The sequence below is a fragment of the Eumetopias jubatus genome, unplaced genomic scaffold, assembly GCF_037043125.1.
Source record: "Eumetopias jubatus isolate StellerSeaLion01/CBP00866 unplaced genomic scaffold, mEumJub1_p1.0 scaffold_15, whole genome shotgun sequence".
In the NCBI taxonomy this organism is placed as follows: Eukaryota; Metazoa; Chordata; class Mammalia; order Carnivora; family Otariidae; genus Eumetopias; species Eumetopias jubatus.
The window spans coordinates 63,763,997-63,782,348 of NW_028274821.1; the positions used below are offsets into that span (position 1 = coordinate 63,763,997).

The following is an 18,352-nucleotide window of genomic DNA, read 5'->3' on the forward strand; positions in this document are numbered from 1 at the left end:
CCTTATTGAACTAACTGATACCTCCAATACCATGTCGAATAGAATTGGTGATAGTTGGTATCCTTAATTCATTCTGGTTTCTCAAGGGGAAAGCTTGAAATATTTCACCATTGAATATGGTATTTGCTATAGGTTCCCTTATATTTCTAGTTGCTAAGAATTGGGGTTTTTTTATTCAGAATTAGCTGTTTAATTTTTGTCAGATACTGTTTCTGTATCTTTCAAGATGATCACATGATTTTTCACCTCTTTGCTGTTAATATGGTGAATTAAAAAGAGTCAGGAAGTAGTTCCTCTTATTCTCCTAAAGAATTTGTGTAACATTGGTATTACTTCTTTCTTAAATGTTTGGAAGAATTCCCCGGTGAAGTCATCTGGTCTAGTGGTATTCTTTGTGTAAAAGGTGTTAATAACTGATTCAGGGTCATTTATAATTACAAGACCATTCAGATTTCTAACTATTTTCTTTTCAGCTTTGGTAAGTTGCATTTTCTGAGAAATGTATCCATTTTATTAACATATGTGTTTGCATAAAGTTGGTCATATAATCACTTACCTTTTTTATGACTGTAGGACCTATAGTGATTTCCTCTTATTCATTTCATATATTGGTAATGTGCTTTGTCTCTTTTCTTTTTAAAAACATTTTTCATCTTATTCATCTTTTCAAAGGACTTACTTCTTTGTTGATTTTCTATATTTTAAGTTGTTTACTATTTCATTGGTGTTTATTATTTCCTGCCGTCTACTTTTCTCGGGTTTGATTTACTATTTTTTTTTAAAGATTCTTTTGATAAAAGTTTAAATCATTGATTTATTTCAATATTCATTTCCAGTATATATATTTAAGCATGCTTATTCTAAGCACTGCTTTAACTTTATCCTAAAAGTTTAGATAAGTTTTACCATCACTATAATTCAGCTCAAATATTTTCTAGTTTCTATTTTGATTTGTTATTTGACCCATAGATTATTTAGAAGTGTGTTGCTTAATTTCCAAACAGTTGGGCATTTGCTCATTTTCTTTTGGTAAATGGTTATATTGGTTTCCTCTTGCTGTTATAATAAATTACCACAAACTTACTGGCTTAAAACAACACAAATTTATTATCTTACTCTTCTGGATGTTAAAAGTCCAAAATGGGTCTCACTGGGCTAAAAATCAAGGTGTTGGCAAGACTACAATCCTTTTCCAGGCTCTAGGGGAGAATCTGTTTCTTTCGTTTTCCAGCTTCTTGATGCTGCCCTCATTCCTTCGCTTATGGTCCCATTCTGCCATCCTCAAAGCTAGCAGTGACTGGCTGAGTCTCTCTCACACTGCATCACTCTAACACCCGCCCTCCTGCCTCCCTCCTTCTCTCCCTCCCCATATAATCCTTATATTGGGCCTATTCAGATAATCCAGGATAATCTCCCCACTTGAAGGTCAGCTGATTAGCAACCTTAATTCCACCTACAATCTTAATTTCCCCTTTCCAATAACAGAACAGGGTTACAGATTCCAGAGATTAGGACATAGACATCTTTGCAAAGGCATGCATTTATTCTGTCTACCACACTGATTTGTAACTCAAACTCTACTGTGGTCTAAAAACAGAATAACAATTATTTTCTTTTATTTCAGAATCATTTTAATTCTTCAAAGTCCTTTGAGGCTTTCTTTGTGGCCCAGCATATGATTGATCTTGGTAAATGTTCTATGTACACTTGAAAAGAATACTGGTTGTATCATAGTTGGATGCAATGTCTTATATGTATCACTTAGGTCAAAGTTTTTTACTGTATTGTTCAGGTCTTCTATATCTTTACTGTCCTTTCATTTATTTGTTCTATGAACTATTATAAAAGGTGGGTTGAAAATCTCTCACTGATTATGGATTTGACCATATCCCCTTTTAATTTTGTCATTTTTTTGTTCTGTATATTTAAAAGCTGTGTTATTAGATGCATACAGATTTAGGATTGTGGTATCTTCCTCTTTGACTCCTTTAAAACTATAAAATATCCCTCTTGTATATCTAACAATGCTTCATGCCTTTTTTATCTTTCATGATACTGAATTCTTTTAAGAATATCAGCCATTTATTTTGTAGAATCTCACTCATTTTGAGTTTGCCTTATGATTCCTCATAATTAGATTTAAGTTTTACATTTTTGGTTGGAGTATTATACAAGTGATACTGAATCCTTCTCAGGATATCACCTCTGGAAACACATGGTGCCTCTTAACATGGTATTAATTTTGATCACTTAGTTAAGATACCATCCATTTTCTCCACTGTGTATTTGAGTGGAGAAATATTTTCCCTTTTTATAATTAAGCAATTTGGGAGCATCGTTTGTATTTTTGAGTTAGCATCAATAACTATGTGTCCAAAAATACCTATTCCAGATATACCTGATTTTTGTTCGTGCTTATAGGGAAGAACAGCTTTGCACTGGTCCTGTAACAACGGATACCTTGATGCCATTAAATTACTACTAGACTTTGCTGCTTTCCCTAATCAGATGGAAAACAATGAAGAAAGGTAAGCTGTTGATAAAAAGAATGTATTGTTGTTCAACTCACTGCCTTTCTGCTCTATTAAAAAACCTCAAGTTGAGATACTAGTTCAGAAGTACTATGTATACTCATAAGGAAATGCTACACTAAGAAATCCTAAATGAGAAGAAAAGAGCAAAGTTCCCTGTAGTGTTGATTTAGAATCATGGGATTAAAAATTATTCAGAACTTTAGATTTACCTCTGGCAAGCTCACAAACTACAGATGAGGAAAGACATTCTTGTGGCTTGTGGCTGGCATAACATCAGGGGAGTCCTAATGGACCAGGCCTAGGAACGGGTCATATGTTGAAGACATTTCTCTTGATGAACAGGATAGTGGACCGAGGTGCCACCATGTGGCATGAAGAAATAAGGAGAAGGTGAGGTGACTGAATAACCCAGGATTCACAGAGCTAGGCTGGAGTTATGCCCAAGGGCCCAGGCTCCATATAAAGGACCAGACACAGTATGAAGTCTAAGCAGGAGAGATTCTTGGCGGTCTTGGATCTAAAAAGATTCTGATCACCTGTAGGTGACAACCAAGTTTGTGACGAGACTTCCACACCTGAGCTCCACCCAGCCAGGTCTGTGCCTTGGTTGTCATCATTCGTGGATGCTGGAACTGCAGTGGCTCCCGCTGTGACACCATGTCCCAACCCCCCCCCCCCCCGCCCCCATAGCTACCACCAGTTCTTTCAGGAGATGGGAGACCTTGTGGAGAAGGAGGGACTCTCTCTAGGCCATCTGCCTCAGAAAACCCACTCCTTTCTGGGCTGAACCCCTTCATCTCTCCCACTTCTTTCAGAACCTCTCCCCATTAATGATGGCCTCCACCTGTTATTTTCTGAGGTCTGAGGTTTGTCTTCTCTGCCTGTAAAGCCCTCCTTCTCTTGGATTATCTGCACTGCCCCATTTCCTCTTGCTCGTGGGTCGTGCTTTTACAGTCTGGCTTCCATCCTCCCACGGACGCTGAAACCGTGCTGAGTGGTCACTGGCAGACTCACTGATAAATCCTCCGTCGGCGCCTCTGTCTCCTCTCACTGGCCTGTCTGCATCACCGGGTTCTGTTGACCCCCCTCCTTTACCTTACTGAGACTGTATCTTCTCTAAGCTTCTGTGACAGTATATTTTCCTGATTCTCTGCCAGTCACATCTGCTCCTTCTCCATTTATTTCGGCTCCTTTTCCATTTTTTATTTTTTAAATATAAACACTCTTCAGGGTCTGGGCCTTTTTCTCCCAGCCCATCTCCTTGGGCCCTCTGACCTACCACCAAGGCTTCGATAGTCACATGGGGGCTGGTGAGTTCTAAATCTGTCCTTCAGACTCAGTGTCTCTCTTTGGTTCCCACTGTCACCTACTCTTCGTTACCAGCACCGTCGTGTAAATCTTGCCCTCTGACGTGTTCCTGGGACTGTCGGAATGCCTCCTTGCTGTTTTCCTCCCTTCGAACTTCCCCTCATTCAGTTCATCTGCTTCCAAAGTAGCCTCCCTAAATCACATTTCTAACGTAATTGTTTGTCATGTCCTTCCTCCCCTCAAATGGAGTCTCACCTAAGAAGATTGTCCTGATCCCAGAGGCATGTGTTCCAAACGATGTTCTCCCCTACATTGTGAGTTCGTATAGCACTTGGTACATTTCACTTTATATTATAATTTTATTTAATCTGTCTTCCATATTAGCGGAGAACTCCTGAAGATCATTGTCATCTCTGTGTTGTTCACAGTGCTTTTCAGGAAGTAGATGCTCAGTAAAGAACTGTTGCATTGTTAAGTTGATGCTTCCAGGCTCCCAGTAGCATCCCCTGCTACATACCTGCATTAGAAACTTCTGGAATTCTTTGAGTACATACAGAATTAGATAAATCAGACTAGTATGTCTTACTTTGAGAGGGGTTCTATAAAGAACTCATTCTCTCTATTATCATCAAATGACAACTGTAAAACCAAAAAGACTCGAAGATTTAGAGGTTTGGACATTCAAGGAAGCTGGAATGCCAAGCAGAATCCTCAGAGCTGAGGTTTTGACATTAAAGCAGATATGTGAGAGAGCAGACGATTTCTCTCTTTGAAACACTAAAAAAATACAAAAGGGAAAGATTAAGAATCCTAAGAACTAGTGGTGATTTATTTCTATTATAAAGGATTTATGGGGCACCTGGGTGGCTCAGTCAGTTAAGCGTCTGCCTTCGGCTCAGGTCATGATCCCAGGGTCCTGGGATCGAGCCCCACATCGGGCTCCTTGCTCAACGGGAAGCCTGCTTCTCCCTCTCCCACTCCGCCTGCTTGTGTTCCCTCTCTAGCTGTCTCTCTGTCAAATAAATAAGTAAAATCTTTAAAAAAAAATAAAGGATTTATTCTGTAACAGTATTTACTGCCTGACTGCTGTTTTCTTAGGAAACAATAAAAAAACATTTATTTTTGTAATTCAAATCCCATTTTTATGGTAAGACTTGAATTTTAGGCCTAAGGAAGAGTCTGAATTAAGGTGCCTCCTGCCTCCTAGAGTAAGCATATGTTAATTACAGACCAAAAGACCGCAGGAAAAATCCTCCTAACTGTACTTGCCAATCTGTAGATGAAGATGGACAGTGGCAATATCCCAGTCTCCTCTGATGTTTCATCAGCAATGCACCTTGATGTACAAATGTCAGAACCCGGTGCTGCCTTTCATGGTTATTGACATTCCAGTTTAGGCATTCCACTCATCCCATCAGACCAGTCCTGCTTGGCAAGTCCAATTGTATCTTGTATCTTGTCTCCATCTACATTGTTTCTTGACTGGTTACCATCAATGTAGTGCTAATTTTTACTTCTCATGCATTGACACCAACCACTTGATGTGCACTGTATAGACATGATTTTTGCCAACTACTGCTGGCTTTCAGTCAATAACTATCTGACAGCCACACTCCGACATTGATGGAAATATTCACAGTACTTGAATGTTTCTAAATTGAATTTGGGGTGAAGAAAGACTCAGTAGGAATAATTACAATACGGTCAGTGCCTAAACACTAAGGCATAGACTTCAGTCTTAAAATCTTTCTAGATATTTGGACTGTGTTTCCCTGAATCAAAAATTGATGGAGAATCCTAATTTGAATAAACCGATTATAAAAAAAGACATTTTTGAGAAAATCGGGGAAATTTGTATTTGGAATGGGTACTAGATTTTGCTGAGGAATTCCTGTTAATTTTGCTAATACCATAATGACATTGTGCTTATGTCCATATTATTTATTGATGAGTACTGAAATGCAGAGAGATTAAATAATAGAGGAGTTCTAGGATTTGCTTTAAAACAGTTCAGCAAAAATAATAGGGAAGGGGTTAGAGGAAGCAAATGTGGCAGAAATGTTGCTACTTGTTAAATTTGGGTAATGAGCATATAAATGGTTATGCTATTCTCTCTACTTTTGTTTATGCTTGAAGTTTCTCATAATAAAAATACATAGTTTTTCCATGATAAAGGTATTTAAAATATTTGAAATGCAATTTTCCATCCAGAAGCCCTGAGAGATCTAATAAAGGCAGAGGTCGGGCCTTACTTTCATAAACCAGATTTTGATAATCCTGCTTGTATACTGTGTGAGAGACGCTACATATTAGTAATTATAGAAAAGATGATCAAGCTTACTAAATACATATGTTATTTGCACATTGGTTTGAGAAGCAGTTTCATTCTGTAGGAGGTTTATACTCAAGAACTGATAGATGTGCTATGGACAGATGACTGAACAGGGAGTCGTGCGGTCTTAGTTCAGGTCTGGGTTCTGCAGGGAACTAGTTACATAACATTCTGCAAGTTGCTTAATCTTTCTGGATCTGTTGACTCATTTATAAAAGGAAGGAGATAAACTAAATGACCTCTAAATTTCCATTTGGCTCTACTATCGTGGAGTTCTTTGTTTTTTTTCCATTGGGGAGAGTACATCATGAAAGACATTTTAGAATACAGAGTGATCACACTTGATCACTGTATCCCCGTATTATACACCCGAAACTAATTTAGCACTCTATGTTAACAACACTGGAATTAAAATTAAAAATAATAATAAATTTTTAAATAGAATATATAGTGAAATATTTTTAAGTTCTTCTGAATTTACAGGATGCCGTCTCCTTAGAAATAATGTTTTAAAGTTTATGTAGGCACCATTACTTTATGGCCTTCTGGTCCCTGGACAGTAGCAGCAAATCGAGATGTCCTAAAATGAGTTTCTTCATTTTACCATTTGGGACTTCTTCCTGAATTCAGTTTCCTTCTAGAAGCGACTAAATCACCCTTTGCTTATATTGAAAAATCTCCTCCTTTTATGTCTGAGTATGACTGTCAGGTGAGTTTTGAAAACAGAAAATTTCTATCATCACCGAATGATTTTCTTTGTGTAATCATGCATCTGTATAATCATCAGTGTTTCCACCTCATAAATCAGCTGATTATTTCTTCCTAAAACCTCTGATTGCTTTGGATGAGTAACAGCCACCTACACAGGACTCAGACCCCTGGCCACCGTTGGGTGGTCATCACTACTGGTTTGGGCCCTATGGGAATGATAGTGATGCATGATTGTGGTGTCACCAGCCCTGCGGCAAAGGTGTCCTAGCATAAGAACGACAGCAGCTGACATTTACTAATTGCTTCTTTGATGCCAGGCAGTGTTATCTCTTTATATTTATTATTTCCTTTCCTCCTCATGCCAAGTCTGCAATGACGAAAGGTAAGTGGGTGAAGAAGTGACAGCATTACCATGATTGGAAGGTAGAATTGGGGTTTTGTTTTGTTTTGTTTTTTACTTCAATTTTTGTATTTTTTGTACTGTTTGAATTCTTTAAATATGTGTCATTATTGCAGAGTAATCATTTAAGAAAAATAATATACCTGCTAAGAGAAGAATGCTGGTTAATTCTTTTTTTTTTTTTTAAAGATTTTATTTATTTGACAGACACAGTGAGAGGGAACACAAGCAGGGGGAGTTGGAGAGGGAGAAGCAGGCACTCCGCTGAGCAGGGAGCCCGATGTGGGGCTTGATCCCAGGACCCTGGAATCATGACCTGAGCCAAAGGCAGACGCTTAACGACTGAGCCACCCAGGCGCCCCAAATGCTGTTTAATTCTAAGGGTGGGAATATAGATGACCGTTGTTATGTTCGTCTGTGTATTTATCTGATTATTTTATATTTCCAAAAATAGAAAAGATATAAGAAAGGAATTTGCCTGAAATTATACATCTAGAAAGTAGCCAGTTGAGATTAAAATATATAACCATCTGACAATACAACTCATCTTTTCTAAATAATATATTTGTCAAAAAGGTATGCACAGTGTACAAAATTTAAAAGGCATGAAAACTAAGTGTCCCTCCCACCCCTGCCTCTGAGACAATCAGCGTCCTCCCCATGGACGTCACTGTCACGAGTTTCTTGGTAAACTTCTAGAGATATATTTTACATAGATAAGCATAGAGGGATATGTTCTTTTTTCATGCAAATGGGGCATGCCATAATACTGCTCTGGGCTTTTTTTTTTTAAAGAATTTTATTTTTTATTATTTTTTTAAGATTTTATTTATTTATTTGAGAGAGAGAGAATGAGAGACAGAGAGTATGAGAGGGAGGAGGGTCAGGGGGAGAAGCAGACTCCCCACTGAGCAGGGAGTCCAATGCAGGGCTCAATCCCGGGACTCCAGGATCATGACCTGAGCCAAAGGCAGTTGCCCAACCAACTGAGCCACCCCAGGCACCTCTGCTCTGGGCTTTTTTAAAGATTTATTTATTTTAGAGAGAGAGAGAGAGAGACCTGGGGGGAGGGGCAGAGGGAAAGAGAGTCTTTTTTTTTTTTAATTAACATATAATGTATCATTTGTTTCAGGGGTACAGGTCTGTGATTCATCAGTCTTACACAATTCACAACGCTCACCATAGCACATACCCTCCCCAATGTCCATCACCCAGCCACCCCATCCCTCCCACCCCCCACCACTCCAGCAACCCTCAGTTTGTTTCCTGAGATTAAGAGTCTCTTATGGTTTCTCTCTCTCTCTAGTTTCATCTTGTTTCATTTTTTTCCTCTCTTCCCCTCTGATCCTCTGCCTTGTTTCTCAAATTCCACCTATCAGTGAGATCATATACTTGTCTTTCTCTGATTGACTTATTTCGCTTAGCATAATACCCTCTAGTTCCATCCACTTCATTGCAAATGGCAAGATTTCAATTTTTTGATGCATAATATACCATTGTGTGTGTATGTGTGTGTGTGTGTGTGTGTGTGTGTGTGTGTGTACATACCACATCTTCTTTATCCATTCATCTATTGATGGAGATCTAGGCTCTTTCTGTAGTTTGGCTATTGTAGACATTGCTGCTCTAAACATTGGGGTGCACATACCCTTTCAGATCACTACATTTGTATCTTTGGGGTAAATACCCAATAGTGCAATTGCTTGGTTGTAGGGTAGCTCTATTTTCAACTTTTTGAGGAACCTCCGTACTGTTTTCCAGAGTGGCTGCACCAGCTTACATTCCCACCAACAGTGTAGGAGGGTTCCCCTTTCTCCGTGTCCTCACCAACATCTGTCGTTTCCTGACTTGTTAATTTTAGCCATTCTGACTGGTGTGAGGTGGTATCTCATTGTGGTTTTGACTTGTATTTCCCTGATGCCGAGTGATGTTGAGCACTTTTTCATGTGTCTGTTGGCCATTTGGATGTCTTCTTTACAGAAATGTCTGTTCATGTCTTCTGCCCTTTTGTTGATTGGATTATTTGTTCCTTGGGTGTTGAGTTTGTTAAGTTCTTCATAGATCTTTGGATACTAGCCCTTTATCTGATATGTCATTTGCAAATATCTTCTCTCATTCTGCCCGTTGTCTTTTGGTTTTGTTGACTATTTCCTTTGCTGTGCAAAAGCTTTTTATCTTGATGAAGTCCCAATAGTTCATTTTTGCCCTTGCATCCCTTGCCTTTGGCAATGTGTCTAGGAAGTAGTTGCTGCGGCTGAGGTGGAAGAGGTTGCTGCCTGTGTTCTCCTCAAGGATTTTAATGGATTCCTGTCTCACATTTAGGTCTTTCATCCATTTTGAATTTATCTTTGTGTATGGTGTAAGAAAGTGGTCCAGTTTCATTCTTCTGCATGTGGCTGCCCAACTTTTCCAACACCATTTGTTGAAGAGACTGTCTTTTTTCCATTGGATATTCTTTCCTGCTTTGTCAAAGATGAGTTGACCATAGAGTTGAGGGTCCATTTCTGGGCTCTCTATTCTGTTCCATTGATCTCTGTGTCTGTTTTTGTGCCAGTACCATACTGGCTTGATGATTACAGCTTTGTAATAGAGCTTGAAGTCTGAAATTGTGATGCCACCGGCTTTTCTTTTCTTTTTCAACATTCCTCTGGCTATTCGGGGTCTTTTCTGGTTCCATACAAATTTTAGGATTATTTGTTCCATTTCTGTGAAAAAACTTGATGGTACTTTGATAGGGATTGCATTGAATGTGTAGATTGCTCTAGGTAGCATTGACATCTTCACAATGTTTGTTCTTCCAACCCATGAGCATGGAACGTTTTTCCATTTCTTTGTGTCTTCCTCAATTTCTTTCATGAGTATTCTATAGTTTTCTGAGTACAGATTCTTTGCCTCTTTGGTTAGATTTATTCCTAGGTATCTTATGGTTTTGGGTGCAGTTGTAGATGGGATTGACTCCTTAATTTCTCTTTCTTCTGTCTCGTTGTTGGTGTATAGGAATGCCACTGATTTCTGTGCATTGATTTTATATCCTGCCACTTTACTGAGTTCCTGTATGAGTTCTAGCAGTTTTGGAGTGGAGTCTTTTGGGTATTCTGGGAGAGTTTTAAGCTGATTCTATGCTGAGTGTGGAGCCCGTTGCCACGCTCTACTTCACGACCCCGATATCATGACCTGAGCTGAAATCAAGAGTCAAGACACTTAACCGACTAAGCCACCTAGGTGCCCCAGTACTGCTCCGTTGCTTCATTTTTTTTTCTTTTTCTTCATGTAACAAGACATCCTGGACATTGTTCCTTATTTATTCATGTGCCACAGCTGTGCTGAGGCTGCATCACACAGAAGACTGCATCACACGAATGGCCTGTACTTGATGTAAGCGGTGCTCTATTGGTGGATACTGAGGTCATCTCCACTCTTTCACTATTTCAAACTGTGCTTCTGTGAATATCCTTGTATAGAAAACATCTCACACACGAGAGCAGGTCTGTGGGATATATGCCTGCAAGGGACCTGTCAAAGGGCAGATGCATGAATAATTTGGACAGATATTACTAAATTGTTCACTCTAAAGATTAAAGTAGCACATAGAGAGCCTGTCTCTCTGCATCCTTGCCAGCACAGTGTGTTATTAAACTTTCTGATCCTCATTAATCTGATCATTAAAGTACTCTCTTCATTCGTCTTAATTTGTATTTCTCTTAAATGAGTGAAGTTGAACATATTTCTGTATATTTAGGAGTATTAGTATTTCTTATTCTGGGGACTATCTTTTATCTTTGTTTTGGGGGTTTTTTGCCCTGCAAAATTTTGCTCTTTTTATATAGTTGGATTTATCATTCTTCTCTTATGGTTTGAGTTTTGTATCATTTTTATTAGAAAAGACCTTCCCGTCCCAATTTTTAAAAAAATCTTCCATGGTTTCTTCTAGTACTTTCATGGTTTCTTTTTCTATATTTAGGTCTTTGGTTCATCCAGAATTCATTTTGATATAAAATGTCATATAAGAATCTTTTTTTTCCCAGATGGCTATGCAGTTGTCCCAACACTATTTAATAATCTATGCTTTCTGATTTAAAGGGCCATCCTCATCATAGACTAAATCTCTCCATTTGGAGATGTATTTTTTTACTGCATAAGCATTAACTATCAGTAGTCCTGGGCTTAAACTATGAAACCCACAGGATATTATCCACAGTATTTTTTCAGATCAGAGTGGGGTATTATTTGGTACCCAGGGGAGAAGAAAAGTGACCATGTGTTCCTCCAGCCCCCAGTTTGTGAGCCAGCAAGCGAAGCTCAGGAATCATCATGGTCAGCAACACAAAGCACCTGACCCCGGCTCCACCCTTGTTTTGTCCCCTCAGAGAAAAAAGGAACAGCCCTGGCGCACAGAACATAGCCTTGCCTGAGGAACAGTCCCCATCCCAGAATGAGATTTCCTTCTGCTGCATAATATTGCCAGCTTAAGTGTACCTCAAATTACATTCCAACACTTAAAAAATACCTTCCTGCTTTAGGTATACTCCCCTGGACTATGCTTTGCTGGGCGAGCGCCATGAAGTGATCCAGTTCATGTTGGAGCACGGTGCCCTGTCCATCGCAGCCATACAAGACATCGCCGCCTTCAAAATCCAGGCGGTCTACAAAGGGTACAAGGTCAGAAAAGCTTTCCGGGACCGGAAAAATCTCCTCATGAAGCATGAACAGTTGAGGAAAGATGCCGCTGCCAAGTAAGTTGGAGCTGTGGGGATTGGAATCAGGGTGGAAGGGGGCAGGTGGGGGAGCAGCCAGGAGGGGCAGTCAGGAGAGGACCTGAAATAATGCTGATCCCTGGACCCATGTCACCTCCCCCTACTAATCACTGGGACTGCAGAGCCCAGCGGCCGCAGTGAAGGATGAAGACCTAATCTCTGCTCAGTGGCTGTTCCTCTAGGTTAGCCCTTGATGTTCCAATGGAGGGACATACTTCGGCCGACCACAGCCACCCTGGCAAGGAGTGGGGGTGGGAGGGTACCTACAGGAAGCTGCGAGGACATACCTGCTCGCCCTCCTACCTTTCCTGCCCTTCCACAGGAAACTGACAGCAGTATCTAGCCTACTTCACTAGTAGTGTCTGGTTTTGATTTGATTAAAGCAACCAACTTGTGTGAATAACTTGCCCTCCCCACCTATTCCTTAACAAATCTGTTCTGACTAATGTAATTTATTCAAGAAATACTGACTGAATTCTTACAGTACATACAAAAGTCATGGCTGGAGCCTTTGAAGAAAATAGTGACTAAAAAAGCAAAGTGCTTGCTTCAAGGACCTCACACTTTTTTGGATAATGATACAGAATGTGTAAAATAATCATTTGTGCCTATTATATATACACTGTGATTATTTTACCATAAATGATTGATTTTTATTTATTTTTTTATTTTATTATGTTAATCACCATACATTACATCATTAGTTTTTGATGTAGTGTTCCATGATTCATTGTTTGCGTGTAACACCCAGTGCTCCATGCAGAACGTGCCCTTTTTAATACCCATCACCAGGCTAACCCATCCCCCCACCCCCCTCCCTTCTAGAACCCTCAGTTTGTTTCTCAGAGCCCATAGTCTCTTATGGTTCATCTCCCCCTCTGATTTCCCCCCCTTCATTTTTCCCTTCCTACTATCTTCTTTTTTTTAACATATAATGTATTATTTGTTTCAGAGGTACAGGTTTGTGATTCATCGGTCTTACACAATTCACAGCGCTCACCATAGCACATACCCTCCCCAATGTCTATCACCCAGTCACCCCATCCCTCCCAACCCCCACCACTCCAGCAACCCTCAGTAGGTTCCTGAGATTAAGAATTCCTCATATCAGTGAGGTCATATGATACGTGTCTTTCTCTGATTGACTTACTTCGCTCAGCATAATACCCTCCAGTCCCATCCACGTCGTTGCAAATGGCAAGATTTCATTCCTTTTGATGGCCGCATAATATTCCATTGTATATATATACCACATCTAAATGATTGATTTTTAGATTAGGTCTTGGTTTTCCTCGTGGATACCTTTGTTGGGTACTTTACTTATTTATTTACTTACTACTCCCTTACTTACTTTCATTTGCATTTATTCTCTGCAGAATTGACTCCTGGGCCATAAGTTTTTGTTTCTTTGGTTTCTTCTGGGGTATCTTTTTTTCTGTGCAACCTCCTCTTCTAGTTTAGGAACAATCTGCTCTTTTCCAGTCAGGATCATCTCGATGGTGGGCAGGGAGAGTGCATGTGTGGGTTAATCCGACCATGAGCCCTATAAGTTCTGCACTGAATCTTGGGGGCTTTTTCACCGGGATGTGCTGCATGACCAGAGAATCTGCATCTAAACCCTTAAATTCAGCACGACTCTCTGCATTTTTAAGCATTTGCGGGAAAACTTCAGCACTCTCTTTGGGCCACCGACCCTGTGTGCAGCCCCACTGTTTGGCCCGGGGCACACCTACGAAGTCCACCATTGTCATGACAGAATGGCACACATGGCTTCTGCAAAGTGACATCCTTGCGGTACTTGGTAGCTTTTCGGGTATGCATACCCTTGATGGCATGGGCAGTTTCTCACATGTTCTTAAAGTGAACACGAAGATGTGAACCTCTTGATTTGCATGATTTTGGAGGGTTTTCTGGGTTGAGCGAATAGCGAACCATTTTCAGAGATCACCTCAGGCTGCTTAGGGGAAGAGGAAGAGCGGTGGCTCCTCGGAGAATTCATGAGAACTCCCGTTGGGTACTTTAAATAGCAGGAGAGTGTTGCACCAGTAGGCGTAAATACCAAAACCTCTGGTGAGACAACAGGAAGATTCTTGATGGGTAACTTCCTGGCTGTTCCTTGAATGTTTCCAAATCTTGAAACTTTCCACATCTTGCCCACAAGGGGGAAGCATCAGTGTAATAAATAATAATTTAAAATAATAATAAAAGGCAGGACAAACCATTTTAATGAGAAGTTAAATACCACTATGAACTGGGATCCTAACCATAATGGCATCGTTGGGTAGTTAAGACCAACAGGAAGACCTCAGTTTCTGTGAGTGAAGCTGCGGCAGTTTGTGGCATCCTAGGAAATTTGATCTTGCACTGTTCTCTTGATGAGGCTCTCTTCTCTTCACTTTTGCCAAGGAATCCAGTTTAACCTACAGCCTCTCTACATGCCTCCTTTTCAGGCCTTATAAAAGTTCCCTGCACCCTTATAAAAGTAGAGACTACTCTACATGGGTATTACACATGGCTAATTATCCTGAGTTGCAAGTTAAATACTTTCTGGAAGGGCTGGACCATCGTTTAGCCTTCTCTCTAATGTTTTCATAAACTCCAATTTTAATGTGTGAGAATCTGTTTTCAGGATTTGAAGTCATACCTACCTGAATATGAGGTGGGACTCTACAAAGGCAACGTGACTGACTTTGTATGTCCCCCCAAAAAAGGAGCCTATTAGTCCAAATACATTCTACTTTGTTATTGTAGAGAGGGAGCCCTGGAGTCCCCAGACTCCCTTCCCAGCAGAAGAGAAGGTCTGTGGTGGAACACAGCATTTCTCTCTCTGGGTCTCGGTTTTTTCATCTGTGAGACGCGACAAGTTAGACCAGCTGACTCATAGGCACTCTCCAGGTCTGTGGAAACCACCGAATCTTCACTGTTAATGATCTCAGCCTCTCCCTCTTCTCCTTTGCCTGTGGTCCTGCCCAGAGGCCACATGCCCAGGGCTGAGAGTTTGGACAGGCTCTGCTGAGTCAGTGCAGAGCTGGGAACCAGGAATCCATTTGTCAGAAGATCTCCTCTACAGAGGAAGGGCTTTCACATCAGGACATGCCTAAAGAGGGTCTTATGATATTTTTTTCCTAACTAGGTCTTTTGTGACTCCCAGCCGTGACGGCTTGAAAGGGCGAGGGGATGCCTGAGCCATCTAGTCCCCCGCCACCCCCCATTAGTTGTTATCCTGGTTAGCGTCACCGTCGTGGAAGGTGCTGCCTCCTTGTTCTTAGTGCTTAGTTTCTGAAGCTCATTTTTAAAAACCCTTTCACATGGGAGCTGTGCTTACTGTGATAATGTCTGAGATAGCCCGAACTGGGAACTTATAATCTCCCTTCCTTTTTCTCGGTCACAGTCTTTCCTTTATCAGGTGTCATTATTGGAAGTAAACAAATTTCTGACAATCTAGCCATCACCTCCTACAGTCCTTGTGGCATAGAGCTCCAAGGGAAATATTTAAATAGAAAAGAAACTGATTTCATTTAATTTTATTTCTCAAAAGTTATTTCTCAAGATCTGAGTCAGTGTTTAATTTTGGCTTTGGTTTTTGCTTTAAGGAACAAAAATCAGAATGTTAACTTCAGTCTTTGCTGCTGCCACCTCCCTGGCCAAGGCGACGCAGGCGCATCCCATCACCCGGGTGTACCTTTGCCGGCGGAGCATGTTAGGATGGCAAGGATCACCTTCCTTAAAGCAACAATGTGAAGGGAACTTATTAAACTTCAAATGACTTCTAATTTACTGATAGAGAAAATGAGAGCGAGAGAGCGAAGTTTTAGTCATTTTCCAAGGCATGTTTTTTAGAAAATACCATTTAAGAAATAGCTAGAATCCACTTAAAAGGACTTTATAACTCACGCCGCACCACCTGTGTTGTTGCCAAAATGAACATTTCTGTCTTCGACCTGCCACAGCACACGGCTGAATGCTCATGAGACAAAACTGTATTTATGTTGCTCACTCTTCTCCCCGGAAGCTTCCTTCTTGCTGGGTTTCTATTTCACTCTCGAATCTCAGCTCTCTTCTGCCTCTTCTTTCTCACGTCTTCTTAATCACACCACCTCCTCGCTGAGGTCGGCTCTGCAGACTCCTCCTTAGACTTCTCATGCTCGACTCTTTTCCACTGGAAGGGTATCTACTCTGGAAACTTGAGTGACTTCACCTCTGTAGACAGTCCATCACCCGATCTCACATCCTGACCTCCTGGAACTCTGATTCCACATCATCAGTTGCCTACTGGGCATTTCCCCTTTGCTGTCCTTTTGTGACTTGCCAACACTTTCCATTTGTGTGTCCTATTGTCACTGTCACCTCAGACTCACCGTGAAACCGGCAACTCCCCACCACAGCTGGTCTCTCTTCTCGCCTCCTTATTTCCCTGTGGCTGCTGCCACCATTGATTCTGTGAATTCATCTTGAAATGTGCTCTTGCCTCCATCTTCAGTTCCACTGCTGTGTGCCAGCCATCACTCTTGAATCCCACCCATGGTGCCACAGGGCACCCTTCACCATTCTGCTTCCACTTTTATCTCCAAGGCCCAATTCTCTGCACTACTACCTCCTTCCCCCACCCTCATGCGTGAGGGCTCAGCCATCCTGAACTTGCCTCACTTCCTCCCATTTCACTTTCCAGAACTTTCTGTGCTCTGGGAACCATGAGCTGCTTCCCGGCTACAGTATGAGATTGCGTGGGTCTCCCAGAGGCATATAATCAAGTCCAGTTTGGGTCACCCAGTTCAAACTCTTGTGATGCCATAGTCCCTTCTAAGGAGGTTGTTCTGTGTCCTCAAAAAGTCGAGTGACAAAGTATTCAAGCATCACATTCCAGTCATGGACAGTTCTATCTGGCAGAAGTTCTTTTCTACCTTTTGGTCTTGAGATACCCCTTGTAGCAAAAGAGAAAAATCTAAACCCTCTTCCATAAACCAATTTTCCGATCATTAGAGTGGGCACCCCCACTCCTACCCCAAGTCTCCTTTTCTCTTTATAACAGATCCAGTTGCAGCCCGTTTCCCTGAACATCCTCAGTCTGTCATTGAGTTTCTGCAGTGTTGATCCAGGGGCCTGACTCTCCTGCTCATACTGCAGTCTGACCCATGGGGAACCACTCCCAGGATTCTACTCCATGCCATCCCACTTCTCCGGGCCTCAGTTTCCCATTAATAAGATGAAAAGATTTCTTAATCCAGGATGGTCTTTGGGGCCCCATGAATACCCTGAAACTAAATGCAGTGGTTTGTATATCATGAACATATATACATTTTGGGCAGTAAAGATCTATGTATTTTTTATCACAATCTCAAAGAAGGTCCATGAGTCACAAAGAGATTTTTAAAAACCATTTGACTAAATGACACCTGAGCTCCCCCACCTGCCCAGCTCTAACATTCTATAAGTCAAAGGTTCTAAGACACATGACATTTTCTTATTCCCTCGAGAGGAAGTCAGAGCCCAGATATTCCTCAGCCTGTTATTCAGCGATAATGAAGAGACAGAATCTCACAGCCCCTCCACATGCGGTGCAATACCAACTGAAAAGGTTAGAGCAGAACCTTTACTGTCTTGTGAAGTAATCAGTTTCCTCTCATTGGAAATGTTCCAGCCGAAATGGAATTTTCATCTCTCCAGGATAGTATAGAAGGAATTTTTTTTTTAATTATATAAAGAACTAGTCTTTGAGATCTCTTCTGAGTCCGAGATTCTGTGAGAGCTAGATTGCATGTCCTTGCTCTTGCCTCTGCCTCAACCAACCCATCAGTTCCCTCTTTCTCACTTTGACCTTCTTTCTAGGTGGTTTTTTTTTTCTTCCACTGTAGTGACTGCCTCCCAGATCCCCCATAGCTCTGTGTAGATACCTCTATGTTAGCCCCTATCACATCTAGAACCCATCACATTCAGAACTATGGGAGTGAATGAGGGGGTCTGAGGGGGTCTGACTCCCCAAGAGATTGTCAATTCCTTGGGAACAGGGGTTCTATTGTGTGTCTCCATTATCTCCAATGTCTTAAAATACCTGATGTTTAATAAGCATTTATCATAAATGTTCAGTCACTGCCCCTACAATGAGTATGAAACCTTACATGAGTCATTTTTCACTCTAGGCCTTAGTTTTCCCCCTCACCCAAGTGGGAGGCTTGGGCCACATACTCTCTTTGGTCCCCTTCAATTCTGTGAATCTCTGTAAATGTACCACTTCAATTTGTTTGCCTTACTCAGGCAGGAAATACATTTATGTTCCATTTATCCTCACAACACACACTGGTGCTTCTAGATTTGT

General features: G+C 41.0%; 1 protein-coding gene across 4 annotated transcripts in view; it reads left to right on the top strand.

Annotated features, from left to right (window-relative positions):
• Positions 1-18,352, top strand: part of INVS (inversin) — a 162,841-nt gene that overhangs the window by 102,159 nt on the left and 42,330 nt on the right. For all 4 annotated transcript variants that reach the window (XM_028108782.2, XM_028108784.2, XM_028108783.1 and 1 more), the window contains exons 11-12: positions 2,422-2,528; positions 11,806-12,018. In XM_028108782.2, coding sequence (XP_027964583.1) covers positions 2,422-2,528; positions 11,806-12,018 — 320 coding nt within the window. The remainder of the gene's footprint in view (positions 1-2,421; positions 2,529-11,805; positions 12,019-18,352) is intronic.